Source organism: Ictalurus furcatus, chromosome 11, assembly GCF_023375685.1.
Source record: "Ictalurus furcatus strain D&B chromosome 11, Billie_1.0, whole genome shotgun sequence".
Classification (NCBI taxonomy): domain Eukaryota; kingdom Metazoa; phylum Chordata; class Actinopteri; order Siluriformes; family Ictaluridae; genus Ictalurus; species Ictalurus furcatus.
The window spans coordinates 25,343,152-25,369,498 of NC_071265.1; the positions used below are offsets into that span (position 1 = coordinate 25,343,152).

Sequence of the window (26,347 nt, forward strand, 5' to 3'; positions counted from 1 at the left end):
TTTCATCACTGTCATGAATGACAACTACACAGTTCCTCTTCTACCATGAATAACAGAAATGACACAAACTGTGCAACAATTATGAAATTTCAGCGAGTTTTTTTTTTTTTTATCAGTTGTGGCACGCTGCTTCCTCTAATATCAACATGCTCTAAAAATTGCTTTGTTAGATTTAAAATGCAGATGTAAAATGCAGATTTGAAATGCAGTATCTAAAGGTCAAAAGAACAAAAACTCACCCAATCATGAATTTTATATCCACATCGGCATGATAAAAGTCCTGTCTGAAGTTCTCTGAGGGAACTGCTGCTTATAGACATGCAAACTAGGCAAGTCATGTAATGCTTTCTTTTATCAACATCTAATCTTCAGCTAAATGTAAGACTCAGATTCTGTATATAATGCCCATTGAATGATTTACCTGAACCTGAAAGTCATAGTCCTCAAACCTTTGTATAAACAAGACATAAAAACACAATGCATATCATAATTAGTTTCCAAACTGTTATAATAACAAGAGAACTGCGATCAAATAAAATCAACAATACAGAAAAGCCAATGAGGTAATAAGGTAAGGAAATAAGTATGTTACTGGTGCTTCAACAAGATAAATGTCATCAATCCACCAGAATCAGGACTGACCTTTTAAAAATCATTTTTAAAAAAATGCTCCCTACTGTAAAAGAGTTGCTAATGTAGCAATACGTGAGCCTATGCTGATGTGCATCCTGGGCCGAGGTGAAGGAGAGGCTGCATGTGTCTTCTAGAGAGTGCAAGAAGCTGGACTCTGTACATTTTCAAAGTGTAAACCACACGGTTATATAACATGCTTTAGCATACATTGTGTTGCATACGCTGGCATGGTAGGACTGTCTTGCAAGGTTCCTGATTTTGGACAAAATATGATGTGTTCTTGTTGGATCAACATGTAGTACAGTACACTGTAATGTTCCAGGATAAAAAGGTTAGGCAATTATCACGATAAATATTTAATACCATGATGCATATTTAAAATCGGCACATGTCTGATGAGTACTACAATCGCCCAGGTGGCTGTTTGATAACTTAATGACAGAGGCTGTTACTTTATGAAGGGAAGGTGACATGTAATATAATGTATGTGTGTGTGTGTCTGGTGTCATATCAGTTCTGCCCTTCCATAGAATAGACCCTCCTTCAAGGTTTGGCTACTAAGTTCTTGGCTCCTACAGTGGCAAGATTGTCCAAGAAGAATTCTGTACAGTACTGTTAACAGTTTTCATCTCTTATTGATATATGATGCTTTTCATAATGCATCCTCAGTTCCCTTCTCATATGCATCAGTTCGTATTCTCTACAGCATCAGATGAGCATCCTCTCCACTCTCTCTGACAGGAAAGCACAATCGCTTCCACCCCATTCATGGCACAACAGCTGCAACATCTGCATCTGTCGTTCTGCTCCCTTAATGAACAACCAGTTGAAGTCTTCCATCTAAGGTGCCAGAAGAGATACAACTTTGACAAATCCTCATCTTCATCCATCCCGGAGAGTTTGACTACGTACTCATTTTTACCAAGCTGCTCTCTCTCCTCCTCTCACCCCACACAGCTGCAGTTGGCTGCTGAGAGCCACCGGATGGTTTGCCAGTTTGTTCGGGTGTCCATGAAAGACACTGCCTCAAACCGTGTAGGCCTGCAGCACGGATGAGTGCTCACATCCCGGCCCAAGATGCTGCCGTTCTCAGTCAGAATTTTAAGCGCCATGTCATAGTTCCTCCGAGAACTCATGCACGTCCCCACACAGTACTTAAAGAGCACAATTTCGTCGGAATCATAGCCTAAGCCAAGGTCACGCACACGCATCTGTTTCTTCTCTAGGTGACAGTCCTGGTTCAGATTTTCTCGCTGCCGCTTTCTGTTCTTGCGTTCTTTGCGGGATTTTTGATAAGCGGCAGAAACGTCTGCTAGAGACCGGTGCCATCTGGCCCTGTATTCCTCTCCTTCCTCTGCCAAGGATGGATCTATATGTTGAGACAGTGAAACACAAATGGTTTAACACACCAAATATCTTTTTCTGAAGTGAAAGTGATTCTTAAAAATTCATCTTTAAAAAAAAAAATTTAAAAAATAATGATTATATATATAATTATATATATAAATATTCCCTGAGACAGGTACATATGAGGTTGCACACATGTCACGTTGTCATCCACCAACATGGGAAAAAACAACGAGCTTACAACACAAAAGAAACGAATGGTACTTGACTTGCACAAGCCACAGACAAAATCTGTTTTAAAATTAGAGGGGAGGTTACATGGGTGTTATTTCTAGGGCAGGTGATACAAAATATCAGAATAATAGCAAGAAGCCTAGAACAGCCTACAAGCTAATCTCCTTTGAAAACATCATGCCAATGTACAGTGGTGCTTGAAAGTTTGCGAACCCTTTAAAATTTCTATATTTCAGCATAAATATGACCTCAAACATCATCAGATTTTCACCTACAAGTCCTACAAGTAGACAAAGAGCTCTTTAAAAAAAATGATAAAATATTATTAATTTTTTTTTTTTTTAAATATTATACTTGGTCATTCATTTATTGAGGAAAATGATCCAATATTACATATCTGTGAGTGGCAAAAGTATGTGAATAGAATAGAAAAGTATAGAAAATTCTAAAGGGTTCACAAGCTTTCAAGCACCACTGTACTTAAGAGAATGTGTAGCTTTAAACACAAAGGGAAGCTGTAATTTGATTTAATTTCATTCATTGTTTTACTGTTTACTGTTCGAAAACAGGATGTTAATTAGTTTGGTGCGTAGAAACTTTTCATTTCACTTCATTATTTTTGAATGCATCTCAGTTTAGAGAATTTCTTTACATGTGCCTAAGACTTTTGCACAATGCTGTATGTAATTAGAAGAATGAGGAATGTCTGGAACAGTGATGCATCCTGGGATTTTAAGGCATTAATAATTTATGGATGAAAATGGTAAGACAATGCCAGGGATACAACCAAGGAGAGATGGTGAGGGCAAATCGACACGGGCATGTCAAAGACAGGTAACCATGTAATACCAGAGTGAGGAACACATCTTTATCAATATAAATAACTGACCTTAAATGATCTGTACCATCTCCATCTGTTTATATTTCAATGAATTTAAAACGTCCAATCTACTCTTTATTTTATTGAACGATTATATATATATAATTCATAGACGTTAAACCGCAGGAGCATTTCTGTACCATTTGGGGTTCCTCTTGATGAGCTGAACATTATCTCTGTAATATAATATGTCATTAGAGAAATTGAGCTGAATAATTTTAATACTGATTCACATTGATTCACTGATCCATATTTTTGACCTTAACAAAACATCAGAATTAAGGCATGAGCTCACTTGTGTCCTGGCCCCTTGTTATAAAAAGCCATACGATAGCCGTAGCATGTAGTGTCGTGACATTCAGAAAGCCTGTGAGTCACGCTAACACAGCTGATGTGTGTTGCACCTAAGAGTATAATCAGTGTGAAATTCCAGCACTTCACTGTGGACAACTACCATAATGTAAGATACAATAAATCCCTCTTCATTCTGAGAATGCACATGCTTTGAGGACAAGCTGCATCACGCTTCAGTGCTTAATGACGGGAGGTTAAAACATCAGTAACTGAGGACAAAATAAAAATATGAATCAGAATTCTCCCCAAGGCGGAAATCTGAGTAATTTGCTTTCCAGAAGCAGTCCAGAGAGCAATTTGCTATGTCAAAACCTGTCGCAAGCAAATTCAAGTCATTCTATCTAAGCTGTCTGAGAATGCAGTTACAGTCAGATCTTGACGAAAGAGAAAGTGTTTCCTATCATACATTATGCAAACTGCTTATTATGTTTGGAATGCATGTACAATATCAACAGTATGTACAGTATAATACATATAATGTATTATAAACAGTACATTACGCGTAATGTTACATTAATCGGGCACTTTTATTCAATGCAATTTATAAGTGAGGCAGAATAAACTCAAGCATACTGCTGACTAGTTGAGGATTAAGGATTTCATTTAACTGCCTACATGATTCAATTCATTTCTTATGTCTATAGCACATTTAACAATATACATTTTCACAAAGCAGCTTTACAGAGATCTGGATATAGATTTAGATCTCTAATGAGCAAGACAGATGTGACAGTGGCAAAGGAAAACTCCTTTAAACGACATGAGGAAGAAAACCTGAAAGAAACCAGACTCAAAAGAAAGCCCATCCTCTTCTGGCAGACCGTGTAACCACAAATCAGCACAGTATAAACGTGTAGAGGAGTAAAGGCTAATTGTGTTGTTGACAGGAAGTTCAGTATGACCATATTGTGAATAAGTGTCGTGGGATAAGCTCAGGACAGTCTTTATGATTACAGTTCTTAGAAAGTACAAGTCTACAGTGTCCAGTTGACATTATCCACTGAAGCAAGGGTGAGCCATAAACTGTTTTTTGGGAAGTGCATTATTTGTGTAATTAAAAATGTTAAGCAAGGTTGCTAGCAAGCTAGCGAATGTTACGTCATCTAGTTGAAATATTATGCATAGTATATACTCTTACATTTATTAGACACTGTTATCCAAAGTGACTGTATACCTCATATATATATATATATATATATATATATATATATATATATATATATATATATATATATATGATTCTCGCTAACATATACAGTAAGTCAAGCCTTTATTAGGGGATTAGGGATCTTCGTCAAAGGTCCAGTGGCTCTCTGGTGGCCCTGGAAGTGTTTCTTACAGATTTAATGTAAGCCTGGTTGGAGGACCGGGAGTGGTGCAGGGACAGTGGAGCTACAGTTTGAGAAATGCTTGTTTTTGTGTATCGAGTATTCTCTTTTGAATATACAATTGAGAAAACTAGCACAGTACACACAGTACTTAACATCAAACAATTAGCAGGAAAGAAGGAGCTTTGACAGGTCAATCAGGTTCTTCTCTCTCCCTACTGCTTACTGTTACTGCTGCTCTGCTCTGCTGTCTCACCTTCCCTCTCCTTCCCTCTCCTTCTCTGTCTGCCTCACCCTTTGTTTGGCTCCCACCTCAAACTTCAATCATATCACAGTCAATTTGGAAACAAGGTGTGTTGTTTTCTTGCAACAGATTAATAACCAAAATGTAAAAACATTTGGAAACGTGATGAAACACATTAGCTTAGAGAGCATCTGCAAAGTACCCAGGGGGAATTTTCTTTGCTTAAAGGTTTCTCTTTGATATCTCAGGTGACATAATACTGATTCTCATTTGTGTGTCATTTAGTTAACAACGTCATCACAAATGTTTCTCCTAAAATTCCCTAGGAGAAAAAGATACACAAATTTTCTGAGATTAAAGGAGTCAAAACAAATCCAAGCTTGGTATTAGCAGGATTCAAACATACAAGCTCCTCATGGGAATGCAAACACTTTACCACTACAGCACTTGGGAACTTACTTATTGATACTAAAACAGTTTTCTATTTATTGTTTCTATTTATTGTTTACTGGGAATCAAGGAAAAAAAAAAATTTTGTTTCTAGCCCTTACGTTAGTAATAATGTAAGATATTAGCATAAACATGAGTGCAAATTTGGACAGTTGGTGGTGCTAGAAGGTTTGAGTTAGAGACTCCGAATTTGCTGTATTAACAGTTCAGACTATCCTCTATCTGTGTACCAAATTTAATAACTTTCCCGCAAGCGGTTCTATGGGCTGCCATGGACTCAAGAGCGGAGGAAGTAGAAGAAGAAGAAGAGAAGAAGAAGAAGAAGAAGAAGAAGAAGCAGAATTATAAGAAAACGCTTACACAATGTGTGACAGCTGAGATCTCTACTGAAACTCAAGGGGAGATATATGTAACATTACTGGGGTCTTTTATCTCAGGAGACAGGAGATTTAAGTAGACATCTCTTTTCATTCCATTTGTTATTATTACTGTCTAGAAGAAACTATTGAAAAAATAAGTAGATGCCTATGGGTTTAACCTACTATGTGTGGGAAAGACTGCCTTGGACTAAACTCATAACCTTCAGACATTATCAAATGCATAGTACCTTATCCACATGGCTAGAACTAACTTTTCCTTGAATATTAAAATGGAAATACCACAGAAAGGTCATAAATAATGTCTATAAATATAAAACTAACTGAACACTGAAACAGTGAATTTGAACTAAAATTAGTTTACACTCACAGACATCTGGGCTTACTCAGAAGGGAACACAATGTTACATTCATAACTTCTTATCATAATCTGATCATGTTTAAATGATTTAACATATTGGCTAACAGCACTGAATGCCGATGGCGACAAAAGAAAAATGCATCAACGGCATCAAAGAACAAGATCCCTGAGAAAGATAACAGTCATGCACATCAAAACATGGGCTTGGTTACCTGGGACAATCTGGCCTTTTTTCAGGCCATCGTAATGTAATATAACCCATGCTGGACTGGTTTGTAGCTCTGTGATTTCCACACAGACAAGCCATTTAAATATATATATATATATATTATATATATATATATATATATATATATTATATATATATATATATATATATATATATATGACGTTAGCCCTTTTTCATAAGCAAACACATTGGTATATTTTCCACTGCGAACAAGAAGGATATGTCCACACACATTCTATTTTGTAAATGAATCATCCCCCCCCCCAAATTTGAGTACAAGATGATCAATTACTTGTACATGGCAGAGCTGCAGAAGTGAAAAGTAACAAAGTACAATTAGTCTGTTTCTGTACTTAAATCTGTTTTTTAAGGACCTGTACTTGAGGAAAATCTCGACCTTCTACTCAATACATTTTCAAAGCTGATTCTTGTCACTGTAATCTATCTGATACGATGTACAGTCATGTGAAAAAATAAGCACACCCAATGGAAATTGTTGGCTTTTTTGACATATGTGGACAAGCAAACATTTGATCCTCTTAAGAAAGTTGATACACTCTATCAAATGACACTTAAAATGGGCATTTTATAGTCATTTTCACAATTTAAATGAACAAGAAACAGATCAGTAAGTATACCCCTACATTTATCACGCCTTCAAATCCATAAAATTAGAATCAGGTGTTGAAGATTGGGTGCCAGTGATTAGAACCTGCTTAGGGAGTGCAGGTGGAACCGGTCTTATTTATACCCCTCTCATATCTAGTGTCTGGTGTTCCCTTTGCTATTGAGGTGTGTGGTGTCATCATGCCAAGATCTAAAGAGTTATGTAAGGCCTTCAGAAAACAGGTTGTGGATACCTATGAGTCTAGCAAGGGATTTAAAACGATCTCCAAATTATTTGAAATACATCATTACACTATAAGGAAAAGCATCTATAAACGGCGCAGATTTCAAACGACTGCCAATTTGTCTCACTGTCCCAGCAAATTCAGCCGAAGAACAGTCCGTCTGATGCAAAAACAAGTATCCAAGAACCCCAAAATTTCATCACAGTAAGTCTTGAAACTGTTGGTGTCGAAGTGCATGCTTCTACAATCAGAAAGCGATTGCACAAATTTTTGACCAGCATCGGAGGTGTGCCAGGAAAAAGCCTTTGCAAGATTACAGTCTGTCAATGAGCATACAGGCAAAGACCAGGCCTTTTGGAATAATGTGCTCTGGACAGACGAATCAAAGATAAAGTTGTTTGGCCACAGTGACAGCAGACATGTTTGGTGCAGATTAAAGACAGCTTTTCAGGAGAAGCACCTCATACCAACTGTGAAGCATGGTGGTGGTAATGTTATGGTTTGGGGTTGCTTCACTGCCTCATGGACTGGACAGCTTGCATTGATTGACTGATTCATTGTCATCTGTAAAAAAAATTGAAGTTGAACCAAAAGTGGACCTTTCAACAGGATAATGATCATAAGCACACAAGCAAATCTACCAAGTAATGGCTCAAAAATAAGAAACAGAGGGTCATGAAATCCCATTGAAATGTTGTGGGGGGATATGAAACGGGCAGTGCATGCATGAAAACCCTCAAACATCTTGCAGCTGAAAGAATATTGCATGGAAGAGTGGTCAAAAATTCCAGCAAGCCTGGTGGACAATTACGCAAAACGCCTACAAGAAGTTATTTCTGCTAAAGGGGGCAATACTAGATTCTGAAGCCAAGGGTGTACTCACTTTTTCCACAGAAGAATATCACATCCTATTGATATTTCTGTTGAATAAATGAGTGAAAAAGCTCATTTTCCTTGTGGCTTTGTTCAACTTCCCCATCATTTTTACGGCATTTTTCGGCACACACTCTTATCCAGAGCGACTTACATTACTCTCATTTTTACACAACCGAGCAATTGAGGGTTTAGGGCATTGCTTAAGGGCCCAGCGGTGTCAGATTGGCAGTGCTGGCATTTGAACTCGCGACCTTCCGATCAGAAATCCAATGTGTTAACCACTAAGCTACGACTTCATTAATAGGCACTGTTTCAAATATGTTAAAGAGCCAACAATTTCCATGGGGTGTACTTCTTTTTTCACATGATTGTACACTTTGTATTTATCAAGGCAGTTTGTACTGTAACAGCTACCCATTGGCATTCACCAGGTTTGTAGCATAAGTTATCATGTTAGCTAATATTTGAGAGAGCAGGAATAAAGCTGTTGTTAATTGGCCTTATCTAATGTTTTCCCATGTTCCTGGTTCTTTGGTTGAAAGGGGCATTAATTTACCGTCAGAAACTGAGATCAGTGTACGATTTTAAGCAGACAGTTACACTTTTATACTTTAACTTGAGCCAAGAATTTACCAGAGTATTTATTCGGATGAGCAATTGTACTTGAATGGAGAATTTGGGTTCTTTTACCACCTCTGTAGAAGATGAAGTGGCAGTTTATTTTCACTATTCAAAACTATCAGTCAACAAAAGAAAAAAAGGAAGATCTATTCACTCAACTTAAACAACACCTACCATGTCAGTGTCACCGCCATGTAGAGAACGATCCACCACCCCAAAATTATCTAGTCAAAAGTCCTAAAATGTTAAATTAATATGACATAGTAGCTCTGGAAGCTGTGGCTCAGACTTGCCCCCTACCGGAAAGTACAGCCCATGGAGGTCGTCTCTGCTCTTTTTGGGCCATCAGTGTGGTGGAGTGTGATTCTTCCCTCTTCTCTTCAAGTCTTTGCCCATCCACAATCTCCAGCAGACACACACTCATTAGGAAAATCACCTGTAAGCACATTAAATTACACCTATGTATGACCATGTTGAGTCCAAACCAAAAATATCAAACACAAGAAACACAACATGAACATACAGTTGGTGTGTGGGGGTGTAGCAGGTACTAGATTTGTTGTATCTTCATGACCATCATGACCCTTCACCACTTCACCCTCTCCAAAACAAACATTGGACCATCACAACCACGGGCCAAAAGTGACATCCCAATGTTTTTCCAAGTAGTCATGTTTGCCTACATTTTTCATTACTATGTTAATAGCACAGTTGATTTTTTTTTTTAAACAAGTAAGTTTGTGGAGTTAAATTATTTAACAGAGTAGCAAAGTAGCACTGAACATCGCTATTTTGTTTCAATTTTTTAGGGCCAGTGCTAAATAAATTATTAAATAATTATGCAAGTTTAAAACATTTTGTGAACTGTATTGAGCTTTTTTAAATGTATTTATTTATTTTTTTACTTTGGTCCAGATATGAAAACATGTTATTACTTCTGTGTACAGCTGTCATGAAATCAGAGAGGGAACTCGGAACTACAGTTCCCAGCAGCCACGGCACCACAGTCACATGACCACCTGCACCTAAATCACGTTTCTGTTAACGAGCACTTATGTATATAGCCACAGTTTGCACTGCACTCTTTGTCTCACGTTTGTCTTACTTGATCTTTGTCCCTGTTACCGTGTTTTGCTTTATAGTCATAGTGTCTTTTGTATTTTGTTGGGTTATTTATTAAAACGTTTAAAATTCTGCACCTGCATCCGTCTCAACTTCCAAACGTGACAACGGTTCTGTCCTTTGGCTCGGTTTAGCAGCTCACATGAAAAAATGAAATGTCACCAGCCACCCATAATACACAGAATTTTTTTGTTGTGCTTCCTGCAGCTAGGTCAAAGGATGTTCCCATTGCAGTCAAATTGTAGAGAGTTCACTTGGATGTTGGAGTGAGACCATCTCTCTCAGATTTGCTGTGTTTTCACCTCCTCAGATAAACTACAATGAGAGGGTAAATACTGCCTTTCTAGCATTTTATGTGATAGAAGGTGGACAGACTAGTTATTGTGTTCTTTTCCTATTTTGGAACAAGAAACAGCTTGGATTGTACTTGAAGTGCAGCTTGTACTATACAACCAGTACTTATCATAACAGTGCGTGGACTCATTAGCAATAAAAAAATGGGTCTGATAATCTACCCAAAATCGTAAAATCCTATAAAAAATGCTTGTAAAATCAACTACAGCAGATCTATGCAACCCAGTGCTCGATAAGGGCTCAGCCCATCATCATGAATGACTCCCACTCAGTTTATTGTCAATTTAAAGACAGCACTCCAGTTAAAACATCACCAATATGTCTCAGTTAGACCCTGGACAAATATATAATGGAAATAAAGGTAAAATCCAAATCAGGTAAACTTAGGGGAACAAGCTATAGAGTCAAACTGCAGGGCAAATCCTAAATGACTTCCCATTAGGCATATTGCACACTACATACATAACATAAATTTATAAAAGACATCAAATAAATAAGATATTATGCTTTGCTCAATGTAACGCACATACGTAGGGAGCAGGAAGACATTTCGGCATACTCTCTGGGTGGACCATTGCCGTTACCATAGAAACATTCATATATAAGGTTGGTGTTGGCAAGCCTTTGCCTTGCTTGCTACGGAGTATGTGTGTGCCAGGAGCCAGAGAAAGCTTAAAAAAACAATACTAATAAACAACCCAACAACTTTTTTGGTGTTATCAGAGCCAGTCAACACAACTTTTGTTAGATTTTAACAGTGATTTCAAATTGGTGTTTGAAATGTCATCTGGTTTCTGTTTATGGGTTCCTCTCCTCATTCAAGTAAATAGAGGTCTGGTCTTGTATGACTGGAAATAACTGTCTCGGTGCGTTGCCAAGGCCACCAAGTGGACAGACTTTACTTCTGCCAAATCACCTTACTAATGTTTACATGACACTTACTATCTTGTTCTGCAGCAAACATTGCCTATTTTACTTTCCTACATGGTGGGACGTTTTTTCCATTATCATGTAAATGCACTACTAGAGCATAAGCAGAGAGCTCGTGCGCTCTCGTTTTCTATCACTTTGTTTGATCCTATTTTTTTTTTTGACTTTACACACTCTGGTCTGCAGATGTTTTAAAATCTGCTCAAATGTTGTTGGGTTTTTTTTTTTTGTTTTTTTTTTAGAGGATTTGCATGTGTTTAACTGATGTGAAGAATTAGAGCTTGAAAAGTATAATGTCAGCATCGACCAGCTGACCCATCACACTCTGTACCTCCATCAGTCTTTATTTGGGCTATACTTGCTTTATGTGGGCAAAGCTTCCTGTCCCCCTGTTGATCTTTCCCTGATCGTGTTCACCTGTTGCTAATTTCTTCCTTTAGTTTTTATTTTTATTTATACCCTCTGTGTTTCCTGGTTTAATTGTGAAGTTACACACATTGTTTGTGTCATGAAGCCATGTGTTCCCTGGTCCTATCTTTGCTTCTATCTCCTTGAGTTTAGCTTTTTCCAAGTTTTGATCCTGATCTGTTTATCTCTGTTGCTCTGTTTTCGCCAGTGCGTGCTCTAGCCCCTTCCTGGTGTACTCGTGATGATTATTAGAACCAATCTAATAAACATTTCTGTGTATACCTATGTGTCTTGCACCTCTCTCCCACATCCTCCCCATACAACAAGTACATTACGCAATCAAACTGGTCTGACAGACAATATAATGCCTTAATCCTCCCTAAAAAGGATTTAACTCATCTCTGATACCATGAGTATGATTATTAAACAGGAATGTCTTAAAGGCATGGTTAATACTTTGACAATTTATCAAATGAATCAGGAAACTGATTATTTAGGGCAGTTTCTCTTGTAAATATTAGTAATAATTAATGCATTAATCTCCAGTAACCGCTTTTTCCTGGTCAGGGTTGTGGTGAAGCTTGTCTTTTTGAAAGATATGCTGGCTTATTGCATGACATGCTTGGCTGGCATGGGACATAATTTTAGGTTTGGACGGCTGCCAGTTTGTGCTGCCTAGGCAAGCACATGAGTAATAATGTAAAGAATAATTATATTATGTTTTATTCCTATACCACCTGTGGGATGAAGAAGGAGAAGAAGCTCTTTCCCACCAAACCAAAGGTAGTCTGTTGAAATAACTGCTTAATAACTGAAATTTGACTATTGGGTCTAATACAATTTACAGAAAAGCAGAGCAATATACATTTCTGTATGAATGGCAGCCCAACAGCGCATACTGCTTATACTGATGAACCACACAACGTTAAACATCATAGAAATGTCTATCAGCTCTAGTTTCCTGCTAATTAGTTAAATTAGTGTAATCTATCATTGTGTAATTAGTGTTATAACACCACCTGTTTAGCCAAGAAAGCCCAGCAGTGTCTTCACATCCTGCTGAGAGGTCACTGTCACATTCTACAGGGGGACAACAGAGAGTGTGCTGCTCAGTCTGTCTGTCCTGTCTGGTCTGGGAACTGCACTGTCTCAGACCACAAGACCCAACTGTGGATTTTGAGAACAGATAAGAAAAACATTGTTTTTTTTTCTCTACCAACTATGTACACCTCCTACCACAAAGGGAAGTCAGCCAACATCGTAGATGACACCTGGCAGAACATGCTTGAGCATCCATACTGCCAAAGAATCCCACACAAACATAGGAAGGACATGTGAATCTCCACACAGCCAGAAACCCGAGCCCAGAAACAAACTGGGGACAGTGGAGCTGTGAGGCTGCAACACTAACTGCTACACCACTGTGCCACACAATCCATCCAATTATGCATAGTCAGTATACACTATCCTGTGTATTTACTGTCATGTCTATTAATTGCCTTGTGTAGCAATTGCCCTGTGCGTTTATTATACATTTTGCACTTGTCTAGCACTGCCGTGTATTTCCTGTGCCATGTATACCATGCTACTGTATTGTGTATTGGACCTGAAGAAACATTTAGCTTTTTACAGATGTTCCAAGGTCATTTTGAACTAAACATGGTGGGCTTCCATTTACATTTGAACTGTTTAATACTGATTCACTGTAATGAAGAGAAGACAGATTGGGAATTTTAAATAGCAAAGCAGGGTCGTAACTGTCTAAATGGCTTGTCTAATGATTATTCTTAAAACCCACACCCTTGAGTGGTGCAACAGAAGAGTATTTGCCCTATTGCTGGAAGATCTTGAGATCGAATCCCAATCAAGCCTCCATCTGCCGTCAGCCATGGCCGGGGATCCAAGAGAGCAACATGGCACTACTCTCTCACCTCTCAATCAGAGCAACACTAATCGATCGTAGGGGTCTGTGAGTTCATGTATGTAGAAAAAGACAGTATTTTCCCCGAATTGTATTCAGCTGCCCTGTTACTTAGCATTTTAAAAAATCTTGTGGCCTTACATCGTTCAGAGAAAGCATATACTAGCTTTCACCCTGTTGTGTGAAAAATGGTCAAAATTACCATATTTAGGAAAAAGATATCAGATCCCACATTCCAACTTTTCCATGTACAGACGGCAATTTCAGAACATTCTCTCAATGTGGCAAGTTAACTTACAGCAACTCTCTCTTTATTGTACACAGTTAGCTTACACACTTCCTTGCCATTTGCTCAAGCTGCCTAGCCAGCAATATATTGTTCTTTTTTTCTTTTTTTCTCTAAAACATTTAAATTTGGTTTTCAATTGAATTGTGCTGGTTGCTATATCAAAGTAGAGGTGGAAAAAGATCTGACATGAATTATCTTGGTTTCATTTTTTTTTTTTTTACTTCAAAAAACCTGCAACTTTAACAGGGGTGTGTAGACTTTTTATATCCACTGTATATTCCTGTTAAAACGAAAGAGTTCGCTCAGGCAATTGGGATACAACATTGCTAAGGAGCGATCACTACCGGAATGCTGAATGAACATGTTGCACACTAGATGTTATGTTGCTACACTGCACCATGTACACTATGATTCCAGGCTCTCCAGCATCGGCTCACGTGTGCGACTTTAATTACTTAACTAACACCCAATACCCATTATGCGTGTAATAATATGTGTGTGATGAGTAAATATTTCAGAGACTGTGTATTGGATGAGCATGAGGCATGTCTGGGGACAGGAAACAATATATAAGGACACGTATATCACCAAATGACCTGCTACTAATGAACTGATGAGTGATTTAATAATATGACTTTTTCTCTTTGCGTGTGTGTAAATACGAACCTTCCAGCAGGTCAGGTGACACTGGGCAGATGTTGCAATGGGATCCTGCTGATTCCACCACCTCTTGCCATCTGAAACACAACAACAGCAGCATGTTACACCACAACACATGCTGATAACCAGTTCTGTGGTATATATTGCGATATTTAACACCTCGGATACTGTTATAACTAACGCTTTAACGTATGGTTACTATTCCTATGCTCCCTGTGTTCTGGAGGAGGGTGCCTACATAGTCCGTATTTTTGAACAGTGTTGGTGTTTCTTCTGTCTCTCCACCATAATTTTGTATTTTATTAAATACACCATTGTGATAATATCATAAACCACGATAAAATGTTATGGAATTTATATTAAATGGTTATGAAAAAGATTATGAAATGATAAATACTGGCACAAGCCTAGTTACAGTACATGTGTCTCTGTCAATACATCAGAAACACAAGATACAAGATACAAACCTGTCCATTTAAAATTTGTATAGTGCAATTATGTAAGTTAATGAATATAAATGTGATTTTGCTTGGATCTTCTCATTTGTAAGTTGCTTTGGATAAAAACGTCTGCTAAATGAATAAATGTAAATGTAAATTAAAAAACAGACACGGGGCACTTTAATTCAGAGCCGAAGACTGTCTGTTTTAATTTCCATAAAGCCAGGGTTACACTTGATGTGACTACAGCTAGGAAAGTGGAATTATTCACATGCTTGCCTGTTGTAAGTAAGTAAAGGGCAGTGAGTAATTGAATGGAGTGATTGCTGTGAGTAAAAAAGTAAGAAAGAGTGAGTATTTAAAGAAGTACATGAATGTGAGTGAAGAATTGATTGGCAGGAAGTGACTGAGTGAGTGAGTGAGTGAATGAATGAGTGAGTGGGTGATTGAGTGAGTGAGTGAGTGAGTAAGTTAGTGAATGACTGAGTGGGTGACTGAGAAAATGACTGACTGAGTGAATGAGTGAGCGATTGACAGTGAGTGGGTGATTGAGAGAATGACTGAGTGAATGAGTGAGTGAATGAGTAAGACCTTAAAGATGTGATGGAACTTCCAATATTGACTTGGTGCTGAATGAATGTAGCAGCTAGTGTGTTAGTATGCTAGTAGTTACTGATTGTAAATGAATATTATATATATAAAAATGTGAGCAAAACTGTGAGTGAATTAACGAGTCAGTAAATAAGTCTGGTGAGATGTTAGTGAGAACTTCAGTTAGTGAAGGAGTGAATGAATGAGTGAGTGAAGTGACCCTCAGTCTAAGGCAGCTGGAAAATTATAACTAAATGTTTGTCTACTGTTTTCCTGAGCTCTTCACTCTTCAGGAATTTGTTTACTTTAAAAGACAATTCAAAATTACCGAAACTTTTTTTTTTTTGCTGGTTACAAAATTTCTAATTCATGTCCTTTGTAAATTAAGACAATACACACATACACATACACACAGTATATTCAAATATGTGTGTGTGACTTCCTGTATTGTGTGACATGCTGATGGATTTAAAGCACACTGCTATAAAACCATTAGATAATAGGAAGAGACATAAATAGCATTGTAAATCAAGAGAGATAAAGTGTGATGATCTATCTCAGCCTTTAAATATCCTGTGTTGTTTAGAGCAGTGCTGCTAAAAATACCATGGTGCTACAGAGAGCTGGACAATTATCAAAAGTTTCACTGGTACCAGCATGTAATTTGTTTTATTGCTGTTATTGCTGAACACTAAATATAGTTGATAGCTTCATTGCAGGTACATGGTTAAGGTCCAACTCTCTTAGATGCAGATACACAGTGCCAAACAAAGTAACTGGAGCCAAGTCTGAAGCCTTCACATGGAATTTTGAGAGAAAAGCACTCATGACAAACGTATGCATGGTCATGCCAAATTGAAGTGTTGGAAAAAAAGCTTGAAAACAAATGGCCTAACTGATGAGCACTCTGCTCCTGAGACCTTTTATGGTGTCTGGATGCAAAATGGCATCAGTACCTGGTGAGTCTGTGCTCAACTATAATGGCGGTTTCAGGTCAAGTTCAGGTATAAATTAAATCTTACAGTCAGTGAGAGCAGATTGACGATGCACAGTTAGCTGGATGAGCTTCCACAAATGTGTGTGTGGGGAGGGGGGAGGGGAAAGGGGGGGGCAGGGTATTCAGCCCTTGTGAAGCCTTTGGAATTACATTTATGGCATTTGGCAGACGCTTTTAACCAGAGCAACTTACATTTATCTCATTTATACAACTGATTGGTTGAGGGCTAAAGGCCTTGCTTAAGGGCCCAACAGTGGCAGTGTGGCAGTGCTGGGATTTGATCTCACGACCTTCTGATCAATAGTCCAACGTCTTAACTAACTCCTAAAAATGTCACTTTCATTTTTAAAAATAGTTTGCAAATAAATAATGATTGGCATCAATTAGGGCTGCAACTAACGATTATTTTCATAATCGATTAATTGGCCGATAATATTTTCTATTAATCGGATGGGGCGGGGCAAACTTTCAGTATCATTTTTTTTTCGTTTATTTAAAATAAAATCCACAAACTGAGTGTTACAAATATAAACTTCAGACTAAAACTTTACACAACTGTTTCTCCAAATTATATAAGCCTGAAAAGAACCCAATACACACAGACACACACCAGAATATATATTATTCATTTAGGACTGTAGTTTAATTCAGTGCTTTTTATGCATCCATAAAAATAATGCGTAAATACTTATATATAAAATAAACTATATAAAGGATATAACTAAGTATATAAACAGTAAACTGAAGAAAGTCACTGTCGTGGACTCTGGATGTCTGCTAAAGTCGTGGAGTCACATTACGTGTGTATGAGGTCATGCGCCGTCGAGTAGGAGGTGGCTTTTATTTCCGGTTAGTAAAATAACCGCTAGTGATATATCCATCCATCCATCTTCTACCGCTTACTCCTTCTTCAGGGTCACGGGGGAACCTGGAGCCTATCCCAGGGAGCATCGGGCACAAGGCGGGGTCCACCCTGGACAGGGTGCCAGTTCATCGCAGGGCACACTCACATACACATTCATACACTACGGACACTTTGGATGACTCATCCACACATGATGACTCGTCGTAGTTCACACCGTGGAGAGTGTAGTCTTTGCAGGGAGTAAGGCACAGCCGTGATCACTTTAGAAAGGCATGAAGTCAGTCTCTCTCTCTCTGGCTTCTAACAGTCAGCCAGAGCAAGTGTTGGATGTTTAAGCATGGCAACCAATGAAAATAGTGAGAAGGAGGTTCGATTTCCTGCTGCTGTTTAATCCTTTTGCATATTTCTCTTGTCACCAGGACAAATTCCTCTCGAAAAAAGAACTCGGATAATCGGATTCTGAAAACCACTTCCAAATGAATTATTTATAATTATTGTCTCAGAATAATCTTGCCAGGTTTTACTGACGAGATTAAATATTGCTCACAATAGATTTTCTTTCATCTTACCCAGCTCCAGTGCTCCGGTACAGCAGCTCAGAGTTAACGAACTGGCATAAAGGTGAACCGGAGTCTCGGTACAAAACATGCTGTAATCTAAGCCGTGTGACTGACACGGGCTCATACCATTACAAATACTACACTACCACTCAGATCCGAAAACACACTGAGGCAAGGATACAGGATCATTCCTAACCAATTACTCACACACACACACACACGCACACACATACACACACACACATATTTACACACCTGAAAGGATGTAAATGGCTTCAGGCACTTTTTCATAATTGACAATGTTTTGTGCAAGTCAAAACATATAGCGAGTACAGGACGGAAGCAAACATAAGGAACGGTTAAAGTGATAACGACTGTCATTATCAAAGCCTCTTTCAAAAACAATTCAGAATAAACGCGAAACAAAAGCAAAAATGTTAATCTAAATGGTAATGCTTTACATTAACTTTCCTTTAACTACATTACTTACAGCTGTACCAATATGAACTGATGCTTTACCAAGTATTATATTAGTAATGTAAGCAACTAACAGAAGAAAATCTTTATTAATTTAAGGAACTAGCTAAAGTTATTTATTTATATCATTAGATGACATTAATGCCCCATGAACTTCACCATCAATTCACAAGTACAGTAACATTAATGGCATAATTAATGCTGAATGAATGTGTCGTGAATACGTTCAAATGTTGTTCTGAGTTCATAGCTTAGTTTACATTGTTCGTTGTGGATTAAATTTAATCGTGAATTCTGACTAGCACAATTAATCATTTATTCAACATTTAAAAAAAAAAAAAAAAAAGAAAGAAAACATCAGTTAATACAGGTGTTAATCCCTTTGATAAAATTACTTTTGAAGTCTATTAACTACGGAAGCAAATGATGTTTGATTAAAGAACCAAACAGTAGTCGAATAGTGTGTTTGTCTATGTAATGTTTAGTGATATGCTTTACAGTGTGTTTAATCACTGCACCCTCAAAAAAGGTGCACATGTCTGGCTTAGCTGAGTTTCTTTACATAGAAGTGTAAAAGAGACGGAAATGTGCCAGCATATGCTGTTTATTTACCAACAGATGGCCTCCATTAGATTACCCCACCCTGATGTACATAAACAACAGAGAGAGAGAGAGAGAGAGAGAGAGAGAGAGAGAGAGAGAGAGAGAGAGAGAATAACATGTATGTATTACTGCTTCTCTAACTCTGTATGCTTGTTTGCAATTTTACAAAAGGTTAAAGTTAAGAAGCAACACGAAAGGTAAAAATGAACAGGATTTATTGTTTTTCATACCGGTTAGTAATATAATAATTAACAAATAGAAAATAGCAAATCTGTTTGAGTAAATGTCTGCAGCATAATCATATGATGCTTTCTTATGATGTGTTTTTGCTTTTTAAATGCAGTTTTACTGCAGCCTTGATCACACACACACACACACACACCTGACTCAGCCCCTGGAAGGCTTCACTCACTCAATCAGATGTGTTACAACGCGAGTGTGTAAATCATTACAAATTGTGAACTCAATATGAATGTGTGTGTTTAATATGTACTTTAATATGTAAAGCAAGTCCATCCATCCATTTTCTATACCACTTATCCTACATCAGGGAGCTTGGAGCCTATCCTAGGGGACTTGGGGCACAAAGCAGGGGACACCCCGGACGGGGTGCCAACCCATCGCAGGGCACAATTGCACACACATTCACACACTACAGACAATTTGGAAATGACAATCAGATTACAACGCATGTCTTTGGACCGGGGGAGGAAACCGGAGTATACAGAGAAAACCCCCGAAGCACAGGGAGAACGGGAATCAAACTCAAACGTGCTAACCACTAAGCCCCCCCCCCCCCCCCCCACACAGTAAATCTACATTCTACATTATAAAAATAGAACTTTCTGGAGGAACGTATTGAGCGAAATGAGCCCTCGTGCCCAGGAAGAGACCACTCCATTCAGTATCGGATGAAGGTGATAAGCCAGAATGACTTTGTATTGATTTACTGTGGCTCTAAATCATGGCAGCAAAATGCCCTCTACTGCTTAACAGAGCCACCGCTGATCAAAGTGTGTTCTCTAGTTTCCCAAATGATGAGGCCTCTGGATTCCTCACTAAGGATCTTTTGCTATGACAGCACAGGACCAGATGTTTAGCTATACTAATTTTTTTCCCTGGAGGAACCGAAAATAATCACTATCCATCTCTCTCCCGTACTCTGATGTGTTTCTGGCGTTCTTTATGATGCAGTGAATACATTTTCTTTAGACATGGCAGACCAGCTCCTGTAATGTGCAGGTATGTAGATCTATGTGTGTTTGTGTGTGAGGTAGAAAGTAATCTGTCACTCACGTCGGAGTGTGCGAGTCTCTGCAGACTCTGTGATCTGTCAGCAAGACAGAAACGAGGAGGCAAGTGCTCCGTGCTCAGACGCTGTGTGTGTGAGAGAGAAAGGAAAGAGATTAAGATGCATTCTTGCAGTTGTGTGTGTTTACTCTGATGCGATTCTGGAACATTCCACAGTGTTGTGTTTGTAACTCGTAGCCTGAATGAATGCTCCTCCAACTACGAACCCTCTGACACTTGAGCAATAACAGGAAAACAAGGTGCTTCCCTACAAAGCTGTTAAATCCCCTTTCCAACAACCTGCTTAATGGATGCCTGTTGCTCTGTGGATGTGTGAAGGAGTGTGTGTCCACATGTGGCACTGTTTAACACTGATGAATAAAAGCGGCTTTTGGAAACGCTCCACATTTAACTGTCTATTTTTGTTAACAGGCAACCAGAACTGATAATTACCTGAGAAGTTAAAACCAATTATGTAATTGTAATTATTCGCAAATGGTTTTATCTTATTTATTTCTTTATTATTTTATTTGTTTTTTTTTTATTTATTATAGCTAACTAGGTTAAATATGGCTTTAATTTGTGAGTTTCAATCATTTTGGCCATTATATTCTTATCGTATAAATTATTTGGAGCAACGGCTGCAGCGACAAACCAGTAAGTCACTTGGTGTGTTAGTATTACACAAGCCATTATGGAGAAGAAAAAAAAAAAACGGGCATCCAGTGACATGTTTACAAAGCCTCTTGAACAAAATACGTTTGCCCAAATGTAGGTTAATTCTTCCGAGATGTAAAACAATAAGCTTACAAAATCGATATCTTTCTAGGCATACCAAGCCAGTCTATCATCAGTAAATCAGTAAGAGTCTGTATTTCACATTTCTATAGCTTATTTTGTCATAACTGGCCTAGCTACAGTGCTAATTTGGATGAACTGTAGAGCTTTGTGCACGGATTTGGGCACGTATGGGAGGTGGGTTGAACGAGTAAAGAAATTGTTTTTTTAGTTCACCTTGTAACAGCTAGAATGACACCGGATGTATCTTTAAGGCCGTTCATAAACTCACCAGATAATGTAACCAGCTTCCTGTTAAGTTCTGCACTGGCAAAGTCCTGCTCATCACATTTAAGCGCTGAAGGGTTTAGGTGTTGCGCAGGCTCACAAGCCATACCTCTAGTTTTGCTAGAGATTTTCGTGGATTTCGTTAATAAACCTAACAAAGTAACACCTACTTTCAGAGAAAATGCAATTTGATTGACATGGCAGATGACCAACCACGCACCTTTTGCTGTAGCCTGTCAGCAAACACATGAGATTTTGTTTACACATCACTCAGTGCTTCCAACAAAACTCTTCATGGACTTTTATAGCCCAATAAATATATTTTTCTCCGAAAAGATGATGCTCAAAATTTCGTATTCCACTGCACATACACAGTGATGAGCCAAGAAGATTGTCGCCTTCAGTATTCTGAAGCTTGCGACAAAAAACAAACAAAAAAAAACACAATAGGCCCACAGAGCATGTGAGGCTGAGACTAGCTGTGGCATATCTAACTGATCTCCTGAAACAGTATCCTGAGCGATTCTCAGGGCGGTAGTCAGATATACTCAGTACTCAGGTGTCTATTTCTATAATGCTGCTTTGTGACTATGTCCGTCGCTCGAAACGCTATACGAATAATGTTTAATTGACTTGAGGTGAATATCCAGTCATTCACCTTCGGTATTCATATCTGGAACATATCCCAGGGTCGCTGGCTACAAGGCTGGAATACAGCCTGGAAGGGACACCAGTGCATTGCAGGTCAAATTTACACACTCATTCACACCTAGGAGCAGTTTATTGTCACCACACACACACACACACACACACACACACACACACATATATGCATCCTATGTGAATAGGACATTAGAATTAATTTGGACAATACAGTTAGCTTTATAACTGCACCTGCTTTTATATAATCGCCCATCAAATCAGCCTGCAAGATCAATTTCCTCCTCAAGGGCTTCCAGTGAAGACAGCAGAGAGGCGCAGTAAAGAGCTCCACACCGAATAAACTTCTGAAAGACTCTTCTGAAGGGTACTTTATTCTGCTAATGCCAAAAGTGTTTAAAGGTTCTCTGTATATGCACACAAAGACGAATAAACACAGCATGTCGCAGCGGGTAAAAAAAAAAAAAATCTTCCTGAGCAACATCTGCTTGCAAGATCACTGAAGCAACTCTCTGGACAGAACTAAATTGATCAAACATGCAGTTTGCATGATGCTAACGTGTTAGTCACAAGCTCCAGTGCAAAGGGGACGTTGAGCTAAGGAGGACAATGTGTAAAATTTTTGACCAGTAGACAGCTCAACCTGCGTACTGTGGAATTTGAATAAACTTTGCAATTTAGCAGTAGATAATTTTACTCCTAGTAGGTAGCAGTTATCTGTTGTTGCGTTTCATTTTCGCACTTGAGGAAAGATGCTTCTTGTTAGCGTATATACAATAAAGCTGTTCATTAGTGCGCGCTACAAAAACTAAAACAGCTCACACTGTCGTACAAGCGCTACCCATTCACTCAAGAGCGTTTCATTGGTAAGTAAACGTCAGCGCATGCACATTAAGCGGTCACGAATTTATTTTCGAACTGACGGCAGCTAACCACATTTGAGCTCTGCCGCAATAAAAGTGAGCTTGAGCGGCTTCATCTCTCTTCTTCTGCTTTTCTTCTGACACCTGCACTAATGCTGTTTTAAGGCGATAATGCATTTCAGAGTCAGGTGGCGATACCATATATCCTGTCTACGGCAGTAAATTTGCTACATAAAGATATTTCTTTTCATGCCACTGAACCACGCGGATGTCGTAAACATAGGAGTAGCCTAGTGTACACCTGCTACTTAACGTGGCACTATGTAATCACAAGAAAGTAAAACACAATTACTGAGCTATTATTAGTGCGGCATACCCAGCAGGATTACCTAAACACAGCCTGGCGACGTCAGCTTTATCAAAGCCAAATCAGCCGTGACTCCATCAGAGAGAGGGGAGCTCTCAGAAACACTCGGAGATATCGGCTCGCCCAATAATAATCCGAGATGATGTTAATATGTTCTGCCTGGGTTAATGGTCATAAAGACCATGGCAACCTGAAAACAGATCAACTAATACTGATAGAATGTTCACGCCATCCAAATATAGTAGTCTGATTAGTACTGGACATAACCGCAACGTGCCAATATTAAAACTCCATATTGTGATATGATGAACTGTATCAATCTTTATGACGGTTTACGATGTAACGTAAAAAATGATGGCTGTTAATTTAAACAGTAAAGTAAAAACTTTACTAGACGACAGGCAATTCACTTACACAGTCACAGGGATAGTTCATGTCCACCTTTCACAAAACTCTTGTCTGGGAAACAGAAATATCAGATTGCGTCCTCAGAGAAAGACAGGCAATTGTCGCTCATATCTGTTCAAAATGAGGAGCCTTAGATGACCGCTGTCTTTAAGCTGCCTTGTAAAATCCAAATTTATCTCAGGAGCACCAGCTCTGCCCAAAAATCCTCTCACACCCTGCTGTCGATTGACACAAAGTGGTAGGACATGCCAAGCACATACTTCGGCAGTGGTGGCTCAGTGATTAAGGCTCTTGGTTACTGATCAGTGGGTTAAGGGTTCGAGCCCCAACACTACCAAGCTGTCACTGTTGGGTCCTTAACCCTCTCTGCTCCACAGGTGCTATATCATGGCTGAACCTGTGCTCTGACCCCATGCAAGCTGGGATATGTGAAGGGAATTTCACTGTCCTGTAATGTATATGTGACAAATAAAGGCTTCTTCTTCTACCTACTTTAGCTGTCGGTAGCAATTATTATACGAGAAACAAGCCAAAAATGACCAAAATATGTAGGTGTGGGCTATAGCATCTACACTGCTAATACATTTCAATGAACAACGTATGCGTTTGAGGCAATGGTCGACAAACAAAGGGTCCTTGACCTAGGCTTTAATGCTCTCGTCTCCAAGGGCACTGTATCTCAGCTGCCCCTGCACTCTGTCCCCTGCTTTTTAGGGTATGCATAAGAAATAATTTCCCTCTACTGGTATTTGTACCTCTGACAAGCATTTACTTCTACAGCTGAGGACTTCTACACCACACATATAAAATTCCTCAGGGGAAAAATTATAGTACGATATATCTCACATACGCTATATTCCACTAAGGTCAGTCTACAGCAGACCGCTGACCTCTTTTCAAATGGCAAGAACTCCTAGGCACATGTGATTTGGTGGGGATTTTTATAGTCCCTTAAATGGAAAACATCTACCCCAGGTTAAAAGCACGCACGTAAAAATGGCACTTTGCAGAGTGAAAGGTGCCGCTCTGTGCATTTTGATTTGTTCCAGCTCTGAGAAACTGAGCAGAAAATGAATCCGTGCACCTGGACACCTGGAGTACGACAAAGCGATTCAGCATAAAAATCAGTGTTCGGCTCCAGCACTGATCTACCAGCGCATGCAGAAACACAGCCACAGAGCTTTGATCAGCAGAAATAAAAACCTAGCCTATGACAAAAAGTCACATTCAGTTAAAACTGAAGGCTTATTTTCAGCAACCCCCCCCCCACCCCCCCAAAACATTAAGCAGACTTTAGCTCTTGATCAAGATCTCAAACACCTGCGCTACACAATAACAAGCAAAAGACAAAGTTAATAATGCAGCTGTTTCCTGTCAAATTCTGCATTTTTACTCTATTTATGTGTTTATTAATTGTCAGTTTTCTCTTAATTTTCCAAAGCTGTATTTTTTTTTTTTTTTTTTTTTTTTTACTCTAATCTAAGTTTCTTTTTAAGGCAGAATAGTAACAGGTGTTTGGTTATTTTTGCCAAACTTCTTTACAAACTACACTGAGTTTACACTCTACACAAAATGAATAGAACACGGTAGAGAAAAAAAAAAGAAAAGAAAAAAAAACCTCAGCTGGAATACATTTTGCACAGACAGTAATGAAGCTGGATGAAACTGAAGATAAAACAAACAACTCCAGTATTAATTCTCAGACGGTTTAGACACTCTTAGATTTTTTTTTCTTTAAAACTAGATAACTCCATGGCGTGGACATAAGAGCCACAAATTCCGAATAAATCTGTTTCTAGTTCATTCCCTAAAATCCTACTCGACTTCACAAGTCTAAATATGTTGTGAAAGTACAAGGCTACTACACTATAATATAATATACTGCTGTATACTGTAATAACGCATATCACGCAGATGTAGGCCTAATGTAAACAATATATAGATCATAATATATAAACAAACATGCTATATATAAAATACTAGCTGGATCTTTGTAGTAATAACAACACTAAGCTCCAGTAACAAAGCCATAAAGTAAACAGCTTGGGAAATAATCATAACAAAATAATCAGTCAAACATTACAGTATTTCATCCAGTGGTAGTTAAACAAATACATAATGTCTCCATATTCCCACTAGTACTATGGTAGTTAAGTGAAGTAGAACTAGTTGTGTGTGTTGTTACCTTTTCTGCGCCCTGCTCGCGCTCCTCTCATGGACCTGTGTGTAAAAACGCACTCCTGCACGAAATGACAGATGCAACCAATCCGGACAAAATGAAGCCCAGACACGTTTCCTTCGGCTGATCCGTCTCCACTTCTGCCCTGGAATACCGTGGCATAATTTTAAACTCCGAATCCAAATGAGTTTCCTGCGAATCTATGGACCACTGAGTGTGGAAAAGCTCAGTTTAGTGCGCGCGCGGACATATACACACGCACGCACGCACGCACACGCACAGACACACGCGCGCGCAGCCGAAGTCCCTGGCGCAGTTCAGCGCACACTACCAGCTCAACTCAGTATCCTGTGCACTCGTAATGTGTGCAGGAGGAGCAGGGTTGCCAAATTAGACTGAATGGGGTTGCCATATTGAAACTTAATCCCCATTTAATTCCCCGCAACTGTTTTTTTTAATGAAAGGCATTTCATTAAAAAAAAAAAAAAAAAGATGAATGATAATAATTATAAT

The 26,347-nt window shown here is 38.7% G+C and overlaps 1 protein-coding gene across 2 annotated transcripts; it reads right to left on the minus strand.

Moving 5' to 3' along the window:
• Nucleotides 1-87: 87 nt before the first annotated feature.
• Nucleotides 88-26,062, minus strand: LOC128615015 (neurturin). 2 transcript variants are annotated; one of them, XM_053636829.1, is made up of 4 exons: nt 25,841-26,062; nt 14,476-14,546; nt 9,086-9,221; nt 88-2,002 (listed from the first exon to the last, which is right to left on the minus strand). In XM_053636829.1, exons 1-4 carry the CDS (start codon nt 25,869-25,871, stop codon nt 1,578-1,580), a joined length of 663 nt encoding a protein of 220 aa, XP_053492804.1. In that variant the 5' UTR covers nt 25,872-26,062; the 3' UTR covers nt 88-1,577. The 2 variants fall into 2 exon arrangements, with proteins under 2 accessions (XP_053492804.1, XP_053492803.1); XM_053636828.1 differs by lacking the exon at nt 25,841-26,062 and having other exon boundaries at nt 14,476-14,671.
• Nucleotides 26,063-26,347: the final 285 nt, after the last annotated feature.